We start from the raw sequence: 18,991 nt of genomic DNA, 5'->3' as shown, positions 1-18,991 counted from the left end.
CAAGCCTGTGCTCCGTCTAAGGCCTGCAGAGCGACTTCCGCCTATGTTGGCGCGCCTATTCCGCCGCCCGGCCAAGCGCATCTGCTCTGCACTCAATGGCGTTTTACAGATCCTACAAGCAGACCTTCTTCGGGAGTGGGATGAGAAAGGCAGGCACCCAGAGGCTGTTACTGATCTACTGGCACGACAGACCTCGCCCTTCAGCTACCAAAGCTGCAGCCCAAGCTCTAGGGAAGTGCATGGCCTCGCTGACTGTGACCGAGAGACACTTATGGCTAACACTAGCCGACATGGGAGAAGCAGAGCGCTCCACGTTCCTCAACGCACCGCTCTCTCCGACCGGTCTCTTCGGCTCCGCGGTGAGTGGCATTGTTGACCGCTTCTCAGAAGTCCAGAAAGCCACCCAAGCCATGAACCTCTTCCTGCCGCGTCGCGCTAAGCTCCTCTGCAGGCCGCTCACATGATCAGCCTCCTGCACGAGCCTCTTCACAGCGCCCAGTTCAACAAACTCAGACTTCTCAGCGTCGACAGGGCGGCCGCCCTCGATCAGCGCTCAGACAGCCGCCGCAGACCGCCGCCCCACGGGCCTCGATTTAAGGTAGCGCTGAAACCAGAGCAACCGAAGTCTTCCTAACTTTGTTGAACAAGCGACGGCTCAGTCCGCCGCGGCGGACCACTGTCAAAGCTTTGCCCCTGTCAGTCCCCTTCTCTCAGGCTACTACAGTGGTGAATTTAGCAGCCAACAAGCCGGTGACACTGCCCGCTTGCCTGCACTCAAACGCCGTTTTCACGGCGACCCAAATAAATCTTGTAAAGAGCAAACATGTCTTATGTGTAGAAAAAGTGCCCACAACCCAGTGTTAGCCCCTACACACAAGCATACATCCCGTGCCCCTATCAGAGCACGCTCTCATAAAGTGGTTACTGAACCGCTTGAGCGTCAGAGTCAATGAAGGCGCCCACAAATGCGTCGTGGCGCCCATTCTCTGCCGGCTCTGTCACACGACCAGCCCTATGTGTAGAAAATGTGCCCACAATCCAGTGTTCACTTCTGCACACAAGCACTGCATGTCTCGTGTCCCCACCAGAGCACGCTCACATAAAGCGATTACTGAACCGCTCGAGCGTCAGAGTCAATGAAAGCGCCCACAAATGCGTCGCGAGTGCCCATTCTCTGCCCGCTCTGTTACACGGCCAGCAAACATTCCTCTGTGTGTAAGTCCCGTGCCCATGACTATGCTTGCGCATCACGTAACAGATGTGACTCTTTCCCCATTCATTCCAATCGGAAGTCACTCACAAAACAGCCTGTTCATGGTGTCTGCGAGCAATCATGCATGAACACACTAAGCAGCTCACACATTTTGTTCAGCGCTCTGTGTCGCGGCAATCAGAGCGAATTGGCCATTCACCCTCTAGCGTTACGCTTCAAAGCGTGGGAAGCTATTCCAGGGATATCCAAGTGGGTGTTAAGCACAATACAACAGGGCTATTTGCTACAGTTCGATCGCCGCCCTCCTCGCTTCAGAGCGGCTCGAAACCACTGTGAACACGGAAGCAGCGTGCATGCTTCGTTCAGAAATAGCAAGCCTTCTGTGCAAAAGGGCCATAGAAAAAGTGCCACCCTCTCTGAGCTGAGTCGGGGCTTTACAGCCGTTATTTTCTTGTTCCTAAGAAAGACGGCGGCCTCAGACCGATATTAGATCTCAGGGTTTTGAACAAGGTGCTTGCAAAAGACCGTTCAAAATGCTTACAATCAGGAAACTCCTCGCGCATGTGCGCCAGGTGGACTGGTTTATTTCTCTCGATCTGAAAGATGCATACTTTCAGATTCAGATAAATCCCTGTCACAGGCCATTCTTGAGATTAGCCTCGGCGGCCAGGTTTATCAATACACTGTCCTTCCGTTCGGCCTGTCCTTAGCACCCGTACTTTCACGAAGTGCATGGATCGCGGCGTTCGCACCCCTGCGGAGTCAGGGTTTGCAAATTCTGAACTATTTGGACGACTGGCTGATTATGGCTCAGTCACATATGGAGCTTCTGTCTCACAGAGCAGTTCTCCTCAGCCATCTGAACAGTTTGGGTCTTGCAGTCAATTGGACCAAGAGCTCACTACAGCCCAGTCAGACCATTTCCTTCCTGGGAATAGAACTAGACTCCGTGGCAATGGCGGCTCACTTATCTACACAGCGCGCGCGCCGTGTTCAGCGACTAGCCGCATCTTTTCAGATGAACAGCCTCACGCCTCTGAAGAAATTCCAGAGAGTGCTAGGTTACATGGCCTCAGCCGCAGCAGTACTTCAGCTGGGTTTACTGCACATGCTCCGCTTCAGCATTGGCTAAACACCCGGCGTCTCGCCAGGCTTGGGCCACAGGCCGCCAGCCCATCAAGGTGACTCAGACCTGTATATCAGCTCTGCAGCCCTGGACAGTGGCTGAATGGTATCAGCGGGGAGTGACAATGGGAGCTGTATCTCGCCGAAAAGTCATCTCGACAGGCGCGTCCAACACGGGTTGGGGCGCGGTCTCGCGAGGGCTCTCCGGTTTTCGGCCTATGGTCAGTTCAGGAAAAGCTCCTTCACATAAATTGTCTGGAAATGATAGCGGTCGAGTACGCGCTCGTGCGCTTTCTCCCGGTCATTCAGGGTCACCACGTCCTAGTCCGTTCGGACAACAGATCTGTGGTATCCTACCTAAACCGTCAGGGCGGTGTCAGATCCAGGAACCTCTTCCATCTGACAAAACGCATACTGAGTTGGTCCCAGTGCCACCTGCGCTCGCTGAGGGCGACGCGCGTGCCAGGCCACCTGAGCGATGGCCCGGACAGACTGTCCAGAGACAATATTCCCCAGGGAATGGTCCCTGCACGCTCAAACAGTCCAGGCGTTATGGCACCTATTCGGCAGAGCAGAGATAGACCTCTTTGCGTCCAAAGAGAACTCTCACTGCCCAATATTTTTCTCAGCGAGGGCCAGCTGGCCCAGGACTGGCCCAGGCGCCCGCTTACGCCTTCCCTCCCGTCTCGCTATTGCCACAGGTAATGCAGAGGGTCAGGAAGCAGCGTCACTCGGTGCTCCTCATAGCCCCGCGTTGGGAGAATCAGACATGGTTCCCAGAGCTTACGCAGCTGTCACTGACAGCGCCGTGGCCCATCCCAGTGAGAGCAGATCTCCTCTCTCAAGCTCACTGCACAATCTGGCATCCCCACCCAGAGCGCTGGGCGCTGCATGCATGGGTGATCAACAACTACCCGTCGCTCTGCCAGAAGGAGTAATAAACACCATCATACACGCTAGAGCCCCTTCCACGAGAAGACTCTATGCGTCAAAATGATCTGTGTTCTCAAAATGGTGCACCGACAGAGACCTGGACCCGCGGACATGTGGGGTGTCAGTCAGCTGCTCAGTATTTCTACATGAGCTGCTGGATAAGGGCAGATCCCCATCCACGCTCAAAGTGTATGTGGCGGCCGTTGCAGCGTTCGCTGAACCCCTACACGGCCAGTCATGGGGTAAAAGCGAGCTGGTCATCCGGCTTCCTCAGGGAGCTAGAAGGATGAACCCTCGCGCCCCCATCGGTTCCTATCTGGGATCTTTCTATAGTTCTCGAAACTATGAAAGCCCCCCTTTCGAACCACTTCAATCCGTGGGTTTGAAATACCTTTCACTCAAAACCGTTTTTCTGACTGCCCTGTCATCAGTCAAACGTGTGGGAGACCTGTGTGGGAGAGTCTGTCAGCGCTGCGTGTCTTGAGTTTGGACCAAGTGACTCCAAGGTCATTTTAAAGCCTAGACACGGCTATGTTCCCAAGGTGATCGGTACTCCTTTCAGAGCACAGGTCATTTCCCTATCGGCGCTGCCAGCATCCGATAGCTGACGCGACGCCAATCTCCTTTGCCCGGTCAGAGCACTGAGATTGTATACTGCGCGCTCCGCCGCTTTCAGACGCTCTGAGCAGCTTTTCGTTTCGTTCGGAGGGCGCACCAAAGGTCTCGCCGTCTCGAAACAGGCACTATCTAGATGGATAGTGGACGCTATTGCTGCTGCATACGCGTCAAAAGACCTGCCGTGCCCGTTGGGCATTAGGGCTCACTCCACTAGAGGCATGGCATCCTCGTGGGCATGGTCCAGCGGGATTTCCATTCACGACATATGTGTGGCAGCGGGATGGACTTCCCAATCCACCTTTGTCAGATTTTACAATATGGAAGTGCCCGCTCTGCAGGCAAAACTACTAGCGGTTTAATACGCTACAGCTCCCCTGGTGAGCTGCACTGATGGGACACATTCCACACAGACCGGCACCACCGCTCTGTCGTTCCCTTCCCACTATGTGCTTATGTATTACACAATCAATGACCCGCATTCTTGCCGGCCAAATATTATTTCCCCACTCATAAGGGCTCCCGGGTCCCCCTTAATTCCCTGGGGCTCATACAGTGGATGCTTGGCCGCACAGCGTTGACAATGGGTTCCCGTAGCGTAAGCTAGCTTACGCATATACGAGAGAACCTCTCGTGAAGAGAACGTATCGGTTACCTAACGTAACCTCGTTTCTCTCTAGATGAGGGAACGAGTATTGCGTAGCCGGCCGTGCTTTCGCGCCACGGCGACTTTTCGCTTCAGTCAATGAAAACCAGGGTTCCAGCCTCACGAACTACGCTTATATGCACTCTAGTCACGCCCATTTTGGCGGGCTTTGATGCAGTGAGTGCGCGGACGCCTCTCATTGGATGCGAGTTCGCCCAAGCTCGTCTATAGGCTGCAGCAGTTGCCACAGAGCAACCTATGAGCTCGCTAACTAGCCCGCTCAAGGTCTGCAGCTGCCGCACTGCGTTGACAGTGGATACAAAAATTAAGGATAATTTTTTGGCTTCAATATCTCAGAAAAGATGAATCTTTCCCGTAGCGTAAGCTAGCTTACGCAATACTCGTTCCTTCATCTAGAGAGAACCGAGGTTACGTTAGGTAACCGATACGTTTTCAGTCACTGATACCACTGTAGAAATGCCCTATTCACAGTCAGTCATGATACAATTATTTAGTAAAAGTTTCCATTAATAGGGGTTACCAAGATAAATCGAGTAGTATTTGGCTTGTTATTTGATCCCAACATGGCGGTCCACATGATGTAGCCTAGCTCAATGTAGAATAAAACCATTTCTATTAGGCTACTGATATGTCTGAATCAGATTTTTAAAGCTCTATTAATTTATTTGGGGGTAAAAGTTTCTTAATGAGGAGTAAATATATCCTTATTAAAAAAAGGTGCTATGATTTACTACTGGCATGCATTGACATGTCTCTACCTTCAGGTGTTGTTTTCTCTCTTTGCAGCACTTAAGGGACTTTACATAATTATAAGCTCTGGGAATCACCCCTTGGCTTCCACATATACTACATCATTACTTTTTGTATAAGTGATTTTAATTGACTCCAGCATAAATCTCAAGTGTAAGGTGTCCTGTGGGAGGAGCACTATGTTCTCTTAGTCATTGTTTCTTCCTTTCGATGTATCACAGAACTGCCTGATCAAATCAGATGAGAATGGTTACACTGCAGTTGTTGGAGACTTCGGCCTTGCTGAGAAAATCCCCACTCATGAGTGAGTAACAGGAAATGTGGAGATTACCCTTTTCCCCCAATTCAGAGTCAAATATGCACCAATGATAATTCCACAGTGTCACGTATGCACTGGTTAATGTGTTGTTTTGCTGTGTAAAATGGCAGTGTTAGCACACTGTGTTTTGCTCATGGCAATTTGAAAGCAAAAGTGGTGGTGAGATGCAAGCGATATGAGCAAAGGGCTATTTGATTCGGAGAGAACTTGCTGTCCAAAGTAAACTTTTAGAAAGCTAATAATATCAAAGCAGCTCAAGGAAGACCCTTTCTATCCCATGGCCTGCTTACCACAGATTAGTTTGATCAAAGACTTCTCTTTTCAAAGCTGACCTAACTGAAATTTCAGGTGCCATTTAGTATAAGTGCTTAAAGGGATCCCAAAAATCTGTCGTCATTTACACGTACTCGTTCCAAACCTGTATGACTTTCGTCTGTGGAGCATGACGAAAAATTCTAATGAAAGTGATAGTTGATGAAAGTGAATTTCTTTTTGTGTCCTATAGAAGAATGTCATGATGATGATTACAGAATTTACATTTGGGATGACTATCCCATTAATAGCTGCATTTATGTAACCTGTGTAAGCATTGTGACATTGGAAATTTCTCTGTTCATCTATGAACACCATTATTCTGTATGTCCTTGTGTGTTCAGTTATGAAGGGGAGAAGCTGTCCGTTGTGGGTTCTCCTTTCTGGATGGCTCCAGAAGTGTTGAGAGACGAGCCATACAATGAAAAGGTTAGATTCTCAGCTGTACTCTGCACTTTTACAAGGTTCTGTTATAGTTGAAGTCAGAAGTTTATAGACATTTAAGCATGGAAAACATTCCCTGTCTTAGGTCAGTTAGGATCACTATTTTAAGAATGTGAAATGTCAGAATGATAGTAGAGAGAATTATTTATTTCAACTTTTATTTCTTTCATCACATTCCCAGTGGGTCAGAAGTTTACATACACTGTTAATATTTGGTAGCATTGCCTTTTAAATAGTTTGACTTGGGTCAAATGTTTTGGGTAGCCTTCCACAAGCTTCTCACAATAAGTTGCTGGAATTTTAGCCCATTCCTCCAGACAGAACTGTTGTAACTGAGTCAGGTTTGTATGCCTCCTTGCTCGCACATGCTTTTTCTGTGCTGCCCACATATTTTCTAATGGATTGAGGTCAGGGCTTTGTGATGGCCACTCCAATACCTTGACTTTGTTGTCCTTAAGCCATTTTGACAAAACTTTGGAGGTATGCTTGGGGTCATTTCCATTTGGAAGACCTATTTGTGACCGAGCTTTAACTTCCTGGCTGATGTCTTGAGATGTTGCTTCAATATATTCACATAAATGCCCTTCCTGCTGATGCAATCTATTTTGTGAAGTGCACCAGTCCCTCCTGCAGCAAAGCACCCCCACAACATGATGCTCCCACCCCCATGCTTCACAGTTGGTATGGTTTTCTTCAGTTTGCAAGCCTCACCCTTTTTTCTCCAAACATAATGATGGTTATTATGGCCAAACAGCTAAATTATTATTATTTTTTAAAAGTAAGATCTTTGTACCCATGTGCACTTGCAAACTGTAGTCTGGCTTTTTTATGGCAGTTTTGGAGCAGTGGCTTCTTCCTTGCTGAGCAGCCTTTCAGGTTATTTCGATATAGGTTTTGTTTTATTATAGATATAGATACGTGTCTACCTTTTTCCTCCAGCATCTTCACAAGGTCCTTTGCTGTTGTTCTAGGATTGATTTGCACTTTTCGCACCAAACTACATTCATTTCTAGGAGACAGAATGCATCTCCTTCCTGAGCAGTATGATGGCTGTGTGGTCCCATGGTGTTTATACTTGCGTACTATTGTTTGTACAAATAAATGTCGTACCTTCAGGGGTTTGTAAATTGCTCCCAAGGATGAACCAGACTTGTGGAGGTCCACAATTTTTATCTGTGGTCTTGGCTGATTTCTTTTGATTTTCCCATGATGTCAAGCAAAGAGGCACTGATTTTGAAGGTAGCCCTTAAAATACATCCACAGGTTCACCTCCAATTGACTCCAATTAGCCTATTAGAAGCTAATTGCCTAAAGGTTTGACATAATTTTCAGGAATTTTTCAAGCTGCTTAAAGGCACAGTTAACTTGGTGTATGTAAACTTCTGACCCACTGTAATTGTGATTTATAATCAATTAAAAGTGTAAACAATTGTTGGAGAAATTACTTGTGTCATTGCCAATACTATAGTTTGCTAATTAGATTTCTGTGGAGTGGTTAAAAAAAAAATAGTTTTAATGACTTTAACCTAAGGTGTATGTAAACTTCTGACTTCAAATGTATTTCCAGCATCTAGCAGCACTTATTTTAATTCTTCTGTATTAATTTCTAGGCTGATGTCTTTTCGTATGGCATTATTTTATGCGAAATCATTGCAAGGATACAGGCTGATCCAGACTTCCTACCACGCACTGAAGTGAGTCCACAGCAGCACTTTGAGAATTTATTTAGCTTAAGTTATGCTATGCTATCCAGCACTATTATAAACCTCTTATGAAGTCCAATAAACGTTTTTCAGAGAAACTACTGTTAAAAAGTATTTGCCCCATCATGATTTCTTATTTTTTTCTGGATAACTCATACTAAATTGTTTCAAAAATGTAAACAAAAATAACATAAAACAAAGGCAATCTGAGAAAACACAAAATACATTTTTTTTTAATACATTGTATTATAATGCTATTTATTGAATTAAAATGGTGAACCGTTATGACGGCATTGAACTGCTGGTGCAGTGCAGCCAGAAACCGACGTGTAACCGTGTTGTCAAAATTGGAACAAGGGGAAAATATACCTGAACAACAAGGGGTTTTTTAAAAAGGTATATTGTTTATTGTTTTGTTTGATGTCAGCATTTGATCTGATAATGAGGACATTTATTGTTTCTGTGTTTCTAAATATGTATATGCAGTACTTAAGGTGATTGATGCTTACCTGATCAGTGGTATGCTCCTGAGAGGGAGGAGTCTGGGGCTATAAGAGCGGACCCAAGACTCCATATATGGGGTTTCTGAGTGCGCCAGGCGAGCGTGCAGTAGTAGTGCCTTGAGCAACTTCAAAGAGTGTATAGCATGTATACCCATTTGTATATTTATATATTTAACTTTTCTTCTTTTTTTTTTTTTGGTACTCTGGGTTTTTCGTCTGCATTTGTTGTAAATATTACTTCATGTTTTGCAATAGTGCTCTGTAAATAAAATTCCATCATGCACCTAAGTGCATCTGCGAGTTAAGCCATAATTTTTCCTAATTTGTTTTCCCTTGAACATTTCAACATCTCCCAGTAGGCCCGAGTGGACTCTACTCAACTCATTCGTTGAGCTAATTTGTGAGAATTTGGGTCTGCAATGGCCAACTACATCACAATGTGGAAAAAGGTGATTGAAATCAGGGACTAAACATTTAATGTTTTTCTTTTTGGTTGGTTCTGAACAAAACCTGTATTTTTTTTTTTTTTTTCATTCCAGTTCAGAAGTTCCTCAACCTCCTTTCCAAAAGGTTACTGGTTAGAACAAAATAAAAGAGCGGGTAATAACGTTATTTTAAAATGACAGTACTCTGCGCTAAGGGGTGGGTGAAATACCAATTGAAGTGTTGCCAGATCTCACAAGAGAAACAAGCAGCATGGTCTGGAAAAACAAGCCCAAAATAAGCCACTTTCATCATTATTGATGATGACTACCACCCCTGTAGTCACTTGTTTGAATCCAGGGCATGCTGAGTGGCTCTAGCCAGGTTTTCTAAGTAACCAAATTGACCCAGTTGCTAGGAAGGGTAGAGGCACATGAGGTAACCTCCTCGTGGTCGCGATTAGAGGTTCTCTCTCTCAATGGGGTGTGTGGTACTTTGTGCATGGATCGCGGAGAGTAGCTCGAGCATCCACGTTCTGTGAGTCTCCGCATTGATAAGATGCACGGATTGACTGTCTCAGAAGCGGAGGCAACTGGGACTTGTCCTCCGCCACCCGGATTGAGGTGAGTAACCACGGCAACACGAGGACCTACTAAGTAGTGGGAATTGGGCATTCCAAATTTAGAGAAAAAAAGTGGATAAACAAAAAACAATTAAGAATAATTTTATTTTCAGATCTGCAAAACCCGGCAGCATTAAATCTGTATTAATGCATCATATCTAACAATAATTCAGTGAAAACTTGGAAATGCACTTTTTACCTCTAATAATGTTTTCCTTGTATCTGGATTAGTTGTGCATGTACAGTATATGTAGTAGTCATACATGGTTGTTAAAAAGGTCTTCATTCAGAGAATGCAACATCCACAACGGGCAATAAGTCAAATAATGTGTGATGCAGCAGTTCCTTCAGTCTCAAAGCACATGTTTCAGGCAACATGAAGTGGTGTAGTTCCAAAGATGTACTGTTATAAACTCTTTGGCCTTTAGTTTCATGAAAAAATGATCAGAACAAAATGAACTGATTATAACGGTTACCAGCATTTAAAAATAATGTTTTCACTCCGGAACAATTGAAACTCACTTTGTTCCGGTTTTCGGTTACATTCTGCAAAAAATACATTAGTACCTTGAAACGTTTTTAGTACCTGATTGAAATGCATCACTCTGGGAAGGGTTACAAAGCTATTTCAAATAATCTGGGACTCCAAATAATCACAGTTAGAGCCATTATCTCCAAATGGAGAAAACTTGGCACAGAAGTTAACCTTCCCAGAAGTGGCCAACCTTCCAACATTTCTCCAAGAGCACAGCGACGACTCATCCACAAAAAAGCCAATTACAACATACAAGGAACTACAGGGCTCTCTTGCAATAAAGTTCACTGTCAATAAAGTTCACTGTTCATGACTCCACTATCAGAAAACTCATGAAAGAGTGGCAAGGCAAAAACCACTGCTAACCCAGAAGAACATTAAGTCTCATCTGAATTTTGCCAAAACTCATTTTGATTATCCCCCAAACTTTTGGGAGAATGTTCTGTGGACCGATCTGTCGAAAGTGGAACAGGGGTTCCTTTACATCTGGCTTAAATCAAACACAGAAAGTCCACAAAAAGAACATCATACCTACGGTAAAGCATGGTGGTGGTAGTGTGATGATGTAGGGATGCTTCAGGGTCAGGGTGACCTGCAATAATTGAGGGGAAACAATGAATTCTAATCTCTACCAGAAAATCCTAAAGGAGAAAATCCGGTCATCAGTCTGTTAGTTAAGGCTCAAGCGCAACTGGTTTATGCAGCAAGAAAATGATCCAAAGATTAGGAGGAAGTCCAAATCTGAATGGCTCAAAAGAAGCAAAATTAATGTTTTGGAGTGGCCTAGTCAAAGTCCTGACTTTAACCGATTGAGATGCTGTGGCAGGACCTTAAAGGGAAGTTTATGCTCAAACCTTCCAATGTGGCTGAACTAAAGCAGTTCTGCAAAGAAGAGTGGGCCAATATTCCACCACAGCATTGTGAAAGACTGATCACCAGTTATTGGAAGCTTTTGGTTGTAGTTGTTGCTGCTAAAGATGGCAAACCCAGCTATTAAGTTTAAGGAGGCAATTCGTTCTTCGCATGTGTGAAATAGGTGTTGGATAATTTTTTTGCTTCAATAAAAAATATATATTTGAAAACTGTATTTCGTGTGTACTCAGGTTGCCTTAGATTTGTTATATCTCGTTTGAAGATCTTAAAAAATATTTTATTTAAAAATACACAAAAATTGAAGAAATCAGGAAGGGGGCAAATACTTTTTCATGGTACTGTACATCGCTTGCTCATGAAAGGACAAAATAGAGGTGTAATAACTGTATGACTAAGTATGAAGCTTTTTTTTTTTCTCCATGCACTCCTTGCAGAACTTTGGCCTGGATTACATCGCCTTCCAGCACATGGTTGGAGATTGTCCTCCTGACTTCCTACAGCTCGCCTTCAACTGCTGCAATGTGAGGAAGCACTATTCTTTACCAAAACTTTATCTTAATGTTGGTGATGGGAATTAAATTGTGTTGCATAGCCTGACCTTTAACTGTATAGTAAAATATCTGGGGCATATTGCAGCTTATTCTGTCCTTGAAGCACTCTTTAAGACTGGAAAAGCCACCTGACTGACATTTAAAGTAATTAATCAGTTTGTTTCATTCCTACTTGCCGTTTAGGGACGAGCTTATCTGATATGTTATGCCACAATAATAGGCTGGTGTAGAAAAAAAAAAGAAAGCCTATGTGCCCCTACTCACAACGTTTAGTCCAACCAGCTGTCTGAGGCTGAGGCTAGGAATCAAAATAGTTTTTCTGGTTAAGATTTCACTTAATGTAATTAACAATTCCATTTACAATTATTTTAGTACTTTTGAGGTTTTTGGTTTACAGTAATTCTCATTTATTACAACAAAACTGTCTTCTCTATCTTGAACTACGTTATCTTTTGAACAACCAGTCTTTAACTACATCTTTTAAGTGTCACAAACCTTTATTTTGCTTTGTGCTGTGGATTCAGTGGCATTCAGAAAACACTGGTACAATAATTTAGTACAGAGATATAGTTAAAGAATTGTTAGCGAAAACAAAAGCATATGCATAAAGTATTAAAAAAAACGGAATATTAAACTGTTCTTGATTTCCAACTTTGAGTAATTCTCTATTTATTGTATTTATTTATTTTATTCAGAATTGTAATAAAATTACTTGGTTTACAACAGAGTAACTACTTGTATGATAGAACTACTGATAGTTTCAGCATGAAAACAAAACTGTCCCACTATAAGTTCTGTGGAGTGTAGCATTCTTGGTATAGAAGCCATAGGGTTTCATTTTTAGGATAGAACATGCAGCAGCTCCAGATCAGGATCTAAAAACTTGATAGAAACGGAAAAAAGTGATTTTCAAATGTACCGGAGTGAAAATTTTATTTTTAAATGCTGGTAACCAGTTATAACCGGTTATATTAATTATAAAGAAAATTCAAGAAACCAAAGGCCATAGGGTTTATCACAGTACATTTTTGGAACTACAGCACTTCATATTGCCTGAAAAAATTAATCATGTGCTTTGATTTTTTAAGGAAACTGCTGCATCACACTTTTCTTTGCCTAATTGCCTGTAGTGGATGTTGCATTCTCTGAATGAAGACCTTTTTAACAACTATGTATGATGTTTGTTATGATTTCTATGCTGATAAATCCACCACACAGGAAAATATTTGCTTATGTGGCAAGTGGCTTATTTTGGGCTTGTTATTTCAGACCAGTTTGCTTGTTTCACTTGCGAGATCTGGCAACACTGCAATTGGTATTTCTATACCCCTTAGCGCAGAGTACTATCATTTTAAAACGAACGTTATTAACTGTTCTTTTATTTTGTTCCAACCGTTAACCTTTTGGAAAGGAAGGTGTGGAACGTCTGAACCGGAACAAAACAAATATAGGTTTTGCTCAGAGCGAACTGAGGGTTTCCGCGGGGCATTAAAAAGCATTAAAAGTCATTAAATGGATTTTGCGAAAATTAAGGCCTTAAATACCATTAAAAAGCATTAAATGTTATTCCTACAGGCATTAAAAATGTTAGATAGTTTTGAAAAAAATTAAATTACCAATTTATTTTGAATAGAGCCTTCACAATTAATAACTTTGGTTTGCTGTCGCAAAATATGTACATTGGTGTGATAAACACGCGGATCCAGTTTGGTAATTGCCTCCGGCCGGTGCAAAATTGACGTAACTCCGGATGTTTGGACAGCGGTGGGCTGGGACCTGGAGGAGTTAGAACAGAGAACATAAATTTAGTAAAGTTGCAAAGAAATGGGTAAATGCAAATTCCAGCAAAAGTGGCTAGGAGACAAAGAATTTAGGACATGGTTGTCAACATGGAGCCGTTAAATCTCATATGCAGTCCGATGGCCACAAATCGGCTGTAAAAGGCAGACAGCAATTAACTATCTCAAGTTACTTCACCGTGACCAACAAAGTAACATCTTCGGCAACTATTAATACCACCACAACTGCTGCTGTAGTGACCACCGCTTCCTGCGGAGCCACTACCGAAGGAAAATCGATCGAACTTTGACCAGCGTTTGGTTCGAATGCGACGCTGCAGGCAGAGGTGCAGCACCACTCATACGCATCAAATGAAGGTGTTTGAGTTGTTCCAGGGAATGTTTCCTGATTCACAAGTAGCCAAATCTTTCACATGTGGAAAGGACAAAACCAGCTACATTTTAAAATGTGGACTTGCCAGATACTTCAAAAATAAACTTATTTCTGCGATTAACAATGCAGGACAATTTTGAACTACTGGCTTCTGGAGCTTCAGCCAGGACCATATACAGGTGTTGATGGAGATGTGCGCCAGCCTTCAGAATGATGTCGATCAACTAGCTGAGCAGGCCAAAAACAAATCTAACACACTCATGAGTTGGAACTAAAAGTTAATTCTCTTATTTACACACAGTTAAAACTGTGTAATTTCTATAGCACTTGAATTTTGCAAACATTAATTTCCAGCTTTAAAACGTTCAGAGTTTTTCCCTTCACTGTCCAGGCTGATAGAATTTGTGGTTATAGTTGAAGGAGGTTACGTGTATTCGATGGCGGTACAATTTACACAAACAGAAACATAATGGCTTTTTTCCCAGTCATGGCCTGATTTTTCAGTATGCCTATAGCATTCAATATCTAGTTGATTGGTACTATCTTAAATTAAAATTGACATATCTGGAAATCAATTTTTATATTTTAAGCTGTCTCCTGGGCCATTTCTAATTCAGTTCAGAATGATACAGTTTATTTAAATGATGTAGATTGTCTCAAATATCCAAGATTATCACCATCGCTTCATTGTCAAATTGAATGGTTACAGTTGGGACATGGGCTTTTAAAAAATTTATCGTGTGTGTGTGTGTGTGTGTGTGTATATATATATATATATATATATATATATATATATATATATATATATATATATATATATATATATGTATAATATATATATACATACATATACGTGGTTAGTCATGGGTCATGTATGGCATTAAAAATGTTAAAAAAGGCATTAAAAAGCATTAAATTAGATTTGATGATACCTGCAGAAACCCAAATGGAAAAACATTTTGGGTTAAGTCCCTGCTCCAGATATAGAGGATGATATTTTTTTTTGGTAATGTTGCCTCAACATATGTCCCAGATGGATCCAAAGCTCAGGCCCTCATTTCCAGACGTAGGAAAGAGACTGGAGGAGATCCAGAAAAAGCTGAAAGCTGATGACTCTGAGAGGGAGACGATGCTTTTAACTGCAGTGGAGGTGGAGAAAAAACCCATCCCGAAAGGTGTGTTTTGTGGGGGCAGTTCAGTTATTTACACACATACTCAAACACCCATTAATATGTCTGTAAATATTGATTTGACTAAACTGAAATGCTTGGTTGAACTGCGATGCACCTCATTGATCTCTGCCTGCATCACCTCTGTCTATTGATGGACTACACTCTTGAAATGAAATACATAGACTATCATTTAATTGGCAACAAAAGCCTACATCAGCCAACTAACAAAGGACAATGCATGTGAACTGCAATTAATAAATTTTTCTTTTTTAGGTATAACACTGAACCTTAACACTTAGTTTACTCATTTTAAACCATGACCTACACTGCATAACTAATATTTGCATTATATTCATGCTGGTTAGCCAGAGGGGAACTGGCTCCCACAGTGAATCTGGTTTCTTCCAAGGTTATTTTTCTCCATTAACCAACATATTATGTAGTTTTGTGTTTCTTGCCATAGTCGCCTTCAGCTTGCTTACTGGGGTTCTGAAAATAATTATAATTTAATTTTTATTTTTTTTTATACACAATTTACAATCATATTTAATCAAACTACACAATGATCACTCTAAGACTTAATAGATATTACAGTTTGATTTTTTTTTTAATGCACGATTTTCTGTAAAGTTGCTTTGAAATCGTGTGTGTTGTGAAAAGGGCTATACTTTTTGTGTGTGTGTGTGTCTCTGTCCTAATGCCTACACTATATTAACACTATACTGTTAAAAAGCTTTTGGATGAGACATAAACCGAGGTCCTGACTCTCTGTGGTCATTAAAAATCCCAGGGCATCTTCTCGTAAAGAGATATGGTGCACCCCCGGTGTCCTGGCCAAATTCTCCCATTGCCCTTATCAATCATGGCCTCCTAATAATCCCCATCCATTCATTGGCTGTATTAGTACACGCTCTCCTCTCCACCAATAGCTGGTGTGTGGTGGGCATTCAGGCGCACTATGGTTGCCGTCACATCATCCAGGTGGATACTGCACACTGGTGGTGGTTGAGGAGATTCCCCCTATACTATCTAAAGTGTTTTGAGTGCATAGTAAAGCGATATATAAATGTAAATAATTATTATTATTATTTGCACATTTTCAAAATGATTATGAATTCTATAGGTTTCGAATTCTGGCACTGCTTTGAACATATGCGTTATTTTACAAGCAATAAATCCCTTTGTGTTACATTGACAGAGAGCTTGTTCATCAAGTCATCCCTAAGGATTTTAGAAAATTGTACCATCCAACACCCTAGGTAATATACCAGGGCCAATTATTTTTTTAAGAACAAGGATGCTAGAAAAGCAGGACCAGAGATTGTGGCACAATCTAATATCCATAAGCTTTCATGAGCTGGGACGTCCTTGCCTATTGGGAATTACTTTCATAAAGCACATTGCACAGTGTCTGGTTGCAGGCTTTACTTACTCCCACTCTGCTCAGCAGTCTTGCAGCCCAATTTCCATTTAGCACTAAATCATATCTGAACAAACGAGGAGTAAGTCGTGCAACAATGTGTGGCTGGAAGAGATTAGAGCCTCATTGAAAGCTTCAGATATCAAGCAGTCACTTCATGCAGGCTCCCTTTAAATTTGGGTCTATTTCTAATGCAGAAAGTTTTACACTTGAGAAGCCGTCTGGGTTTGTTTTTATTATGCCGCAAACATACACTTAGCTGTAGTTGAGACATATAATTATCTTGCCTGAACTACTAAGATTATGATGCTATTTCTCTGAACACACTTTAATGCATAGAAGAACTTTTAGGACTCATGTTTTCCAAGTTTTGTTACGTGTAAATATGATTTATGTTCTTTGCCCTCCAAAAATTCCATTTCAGTCAAATGAACATTACAGGTTTTGGCAACCCCTAGTGTTCAAGATTGTTCCTTTTTAAAGTTAAAGAGTAATTTGTTTGCCATTATTGTCACCAAATGGTATTGTAAAAATGATTGTGGGGAGAAAATCTATTGGCACACCCATCGGGGGAGATAACAGATCTTTCTACAGATAACAGATTTTATTCTGATAGTCCTGCCCCAAACTCGCATCATTGGTCTGATCGGATGCTCAAACAAACAGAGGGATTTTTGATAGCATCATTAAGGTTTACTTACAGTTGTCTGTGCTTATTAATCTGGGATATGACAAACTATTTGAGTTGATAAAATTACACACTTGAGCATTAAAAATGTGAATAGAAACACACTAATGTGGTCTCAATCTCTCATTGGTCCTGTAGGTCCTGGTGATAAGGGCATAAAGAGGTTAAATTCTCTTGGTTTTCAGAATAACAAGATTCCACCCAAGTCACCCTGGCCACGTCGCAACATCTGGCTTTCCCGCAGCCAGTCGGACATCTTCTCTCGTAACCCCGGCCGCAAAGTGAACGTCCAGGACCCTTACTACAACACCGGACCTAGAGGGCTCATAGATGGGGTACCAAAAGTCAACCCTTTCAGTGCCAGAGAGGACCTCAAAGGTGGCAAGATAAAATTTTATGACATCCCCAGCAAGTCGGTCTTCTCGCTCATGTTTGATTTGCACTCGCCCGATGGCAGTCAGAGTTCATACCAGCCTCACCCCAATATCAGCATAGGAGCCTCTGGCATCAACTGCTCCACATCATCCTGGCAAGAACCATGGCAGCTGCCAGTTCGGCAGTGTCACTCTCTCCCTGTCTCTCCCCAGCTTCCCCACTCAGTGGCCACCTTCTCATTTCAAACCGCATCCAGAAATGAGGCAGTACAGGCTATCAGTGAAAGGAGAGCTGCGAGTGGCTGGGCTAAGAAGTATGCAGATGCAGTAATGGAGATTCCTCCCTACAGACCGCGAGGTGAAAGAGAGGAAGAAGGGTAGGTGGAGAGCTGGTCTTCTCTGGTCCCCTCTGATGGGGAGACCCAGAGGCCATGGACTGCTCCAGCAGCAGAGGAAGCCCTTCAAATGATAACAAGGCAGTCCTCAGCCAGATGCAGAACAGAAGAATCTGTGGCTTCTGTGAGGACATAGAGGCAGAAGACCAGGAGGACGTGTTGATCGCAAATAATAATGCCCTTACTCTGAGCATGACTGGGGAACCCCAGGAACTCTGTACGATAGTCCTTACAGCCTGCAAAGCTTCCACATCAGCAGACCTTCTCTCCAGGTGTGATATCTAGATGGTTGTAGAGAGCACACCAGCATGACAGGAGATTGTTGTCGTAGAACAGAGGGACACTTTCTTGAGCTTGAACTGATCAGATGTCATGAGAACAAAGATTAATTTCATGTTTAATATTTAATACACCTAAAGATGTAAATATTTTTTCTCGGAAGAAAGGAAATCCTAGTAACTTAAGCTAACAGGGCTTGGAATGAACAATAGAAATTATTCTGAAATGAGAGTTGGAAAAAGGTGTGAAACACTGATCTGGTCCATGCATTAGTTGTTCCCCATCACACTATGAAGGAAGATAGAATGGACATCACCTTACACAGGGCTAATGATAAGACACAATCTGTGACTTTTTTTGTTGTCGTTTAAAGTGTAATATGCTTTTGTTTGCACATACCACAAATTATGTTTTGTTGTTTTTTTTAACATGCTTAGAATTTGTCCACAAACTTTAAACTATATCAAGTAAATGTTTAAGTGTGCAGCTTTGGCCATCTCTATGTGTTGGCTTTTTTAGTTTCAGAAGAGAACGAAGAAGAAATCTCTAGGAGAAAGGTGATTGCGTATGTTTTTTGCACTGCATGGGCCTAGCAAAAAAAATCTGCGACAAACATTCCAAGTTTTCGTTGTGTTGTAATCCATCCTACTCACATCTTAAAAAGCTCCTGTGAGTTTTGATCCTCTACTAATGTGTGCTAGTCATTTCAGAACAAGTTGGATCATTTTTAATCTTTGACCTCTCAGGTCTTCAAAAAAGTCCATGTCTGTATCTTCTTAAAATCGTAATTGCACTTGAAACAAAAAATAAGTTAATGGTTTGAATTTTTAATTATTGTTTGTCACTACATTTCTATGCAATAAATGTAACCAAGGCATTATAGTTTTATAGAGAGGATTTATT

At 42.4% G+C, this 18,991-nt stretch overlaps 1 protein-coding gene across 2 annotated transcripts in view; it reads left to right on the top strand.

The window, feature by feature from the left end:
* The window catches only part of LOC127645059 (dual specificity testis-specific protein kinase 2-like), a 52,613-nt gene extending 34,636 nt beyond the window's left edge, over window positions 1-17,977 (top strand). Inside the window, exons 6-11 of one of the 2 annotated variants that reach the window (XM_052128580.1) lie at window positions 5,525-5,607; window positions 6,279-6,363; window positions 7,989-8,072; window positions 11,472-11,558; window positions 14,794-14,935; window positions 17,179-17,977. In XM_052128580.1, coding sequence (XP_051984540.1) covers window positions 5,525-5,607; window positions 6,279-6,363; window positions 7,989-8,072; window positions 11,472-11,558; window positions 14,794-14,935; window positions 17,179-17,795 — 1,098 coding nt within the window. In that variant the 3' untranslated portion in view covers window positions 17,796-17,977. The remainder of the gene's footprint in view (window positions 1-5,524; window positions 5,608-6,278; window positions 6,364-7,988; window positions 8,073-11,471; window positions 11,559-14,793; window positions 14,936-17,178) is intronic. The other variant, XM_052128581.1, reaches the window with a different exon arrangement.
* The last annotated feature ends 1,014 nt before the right edge of the window (window positions 17,978-18,991 follow it).

This window comes from Xyrauchen texanus, chromosome 6 (assembly GCF_025860055.1).
Source record: "Xyrauchen texanus isolate HMW12.3.18 chromosome 6, RBS_HiC_50CHRs, whole genome shotgun sequence".
Taxonomy (NCBI): Eukaryota; Metazoa; Chordata; class Actinopteri; order Cypriniformes; family Catostomidae; genus Xyrauchen; species Xyrauchen texanus.
Note: the sequence above shows the minus strand (reverse complement) of the source record. Positions and strands in the feature narration are given on the sequence as shown.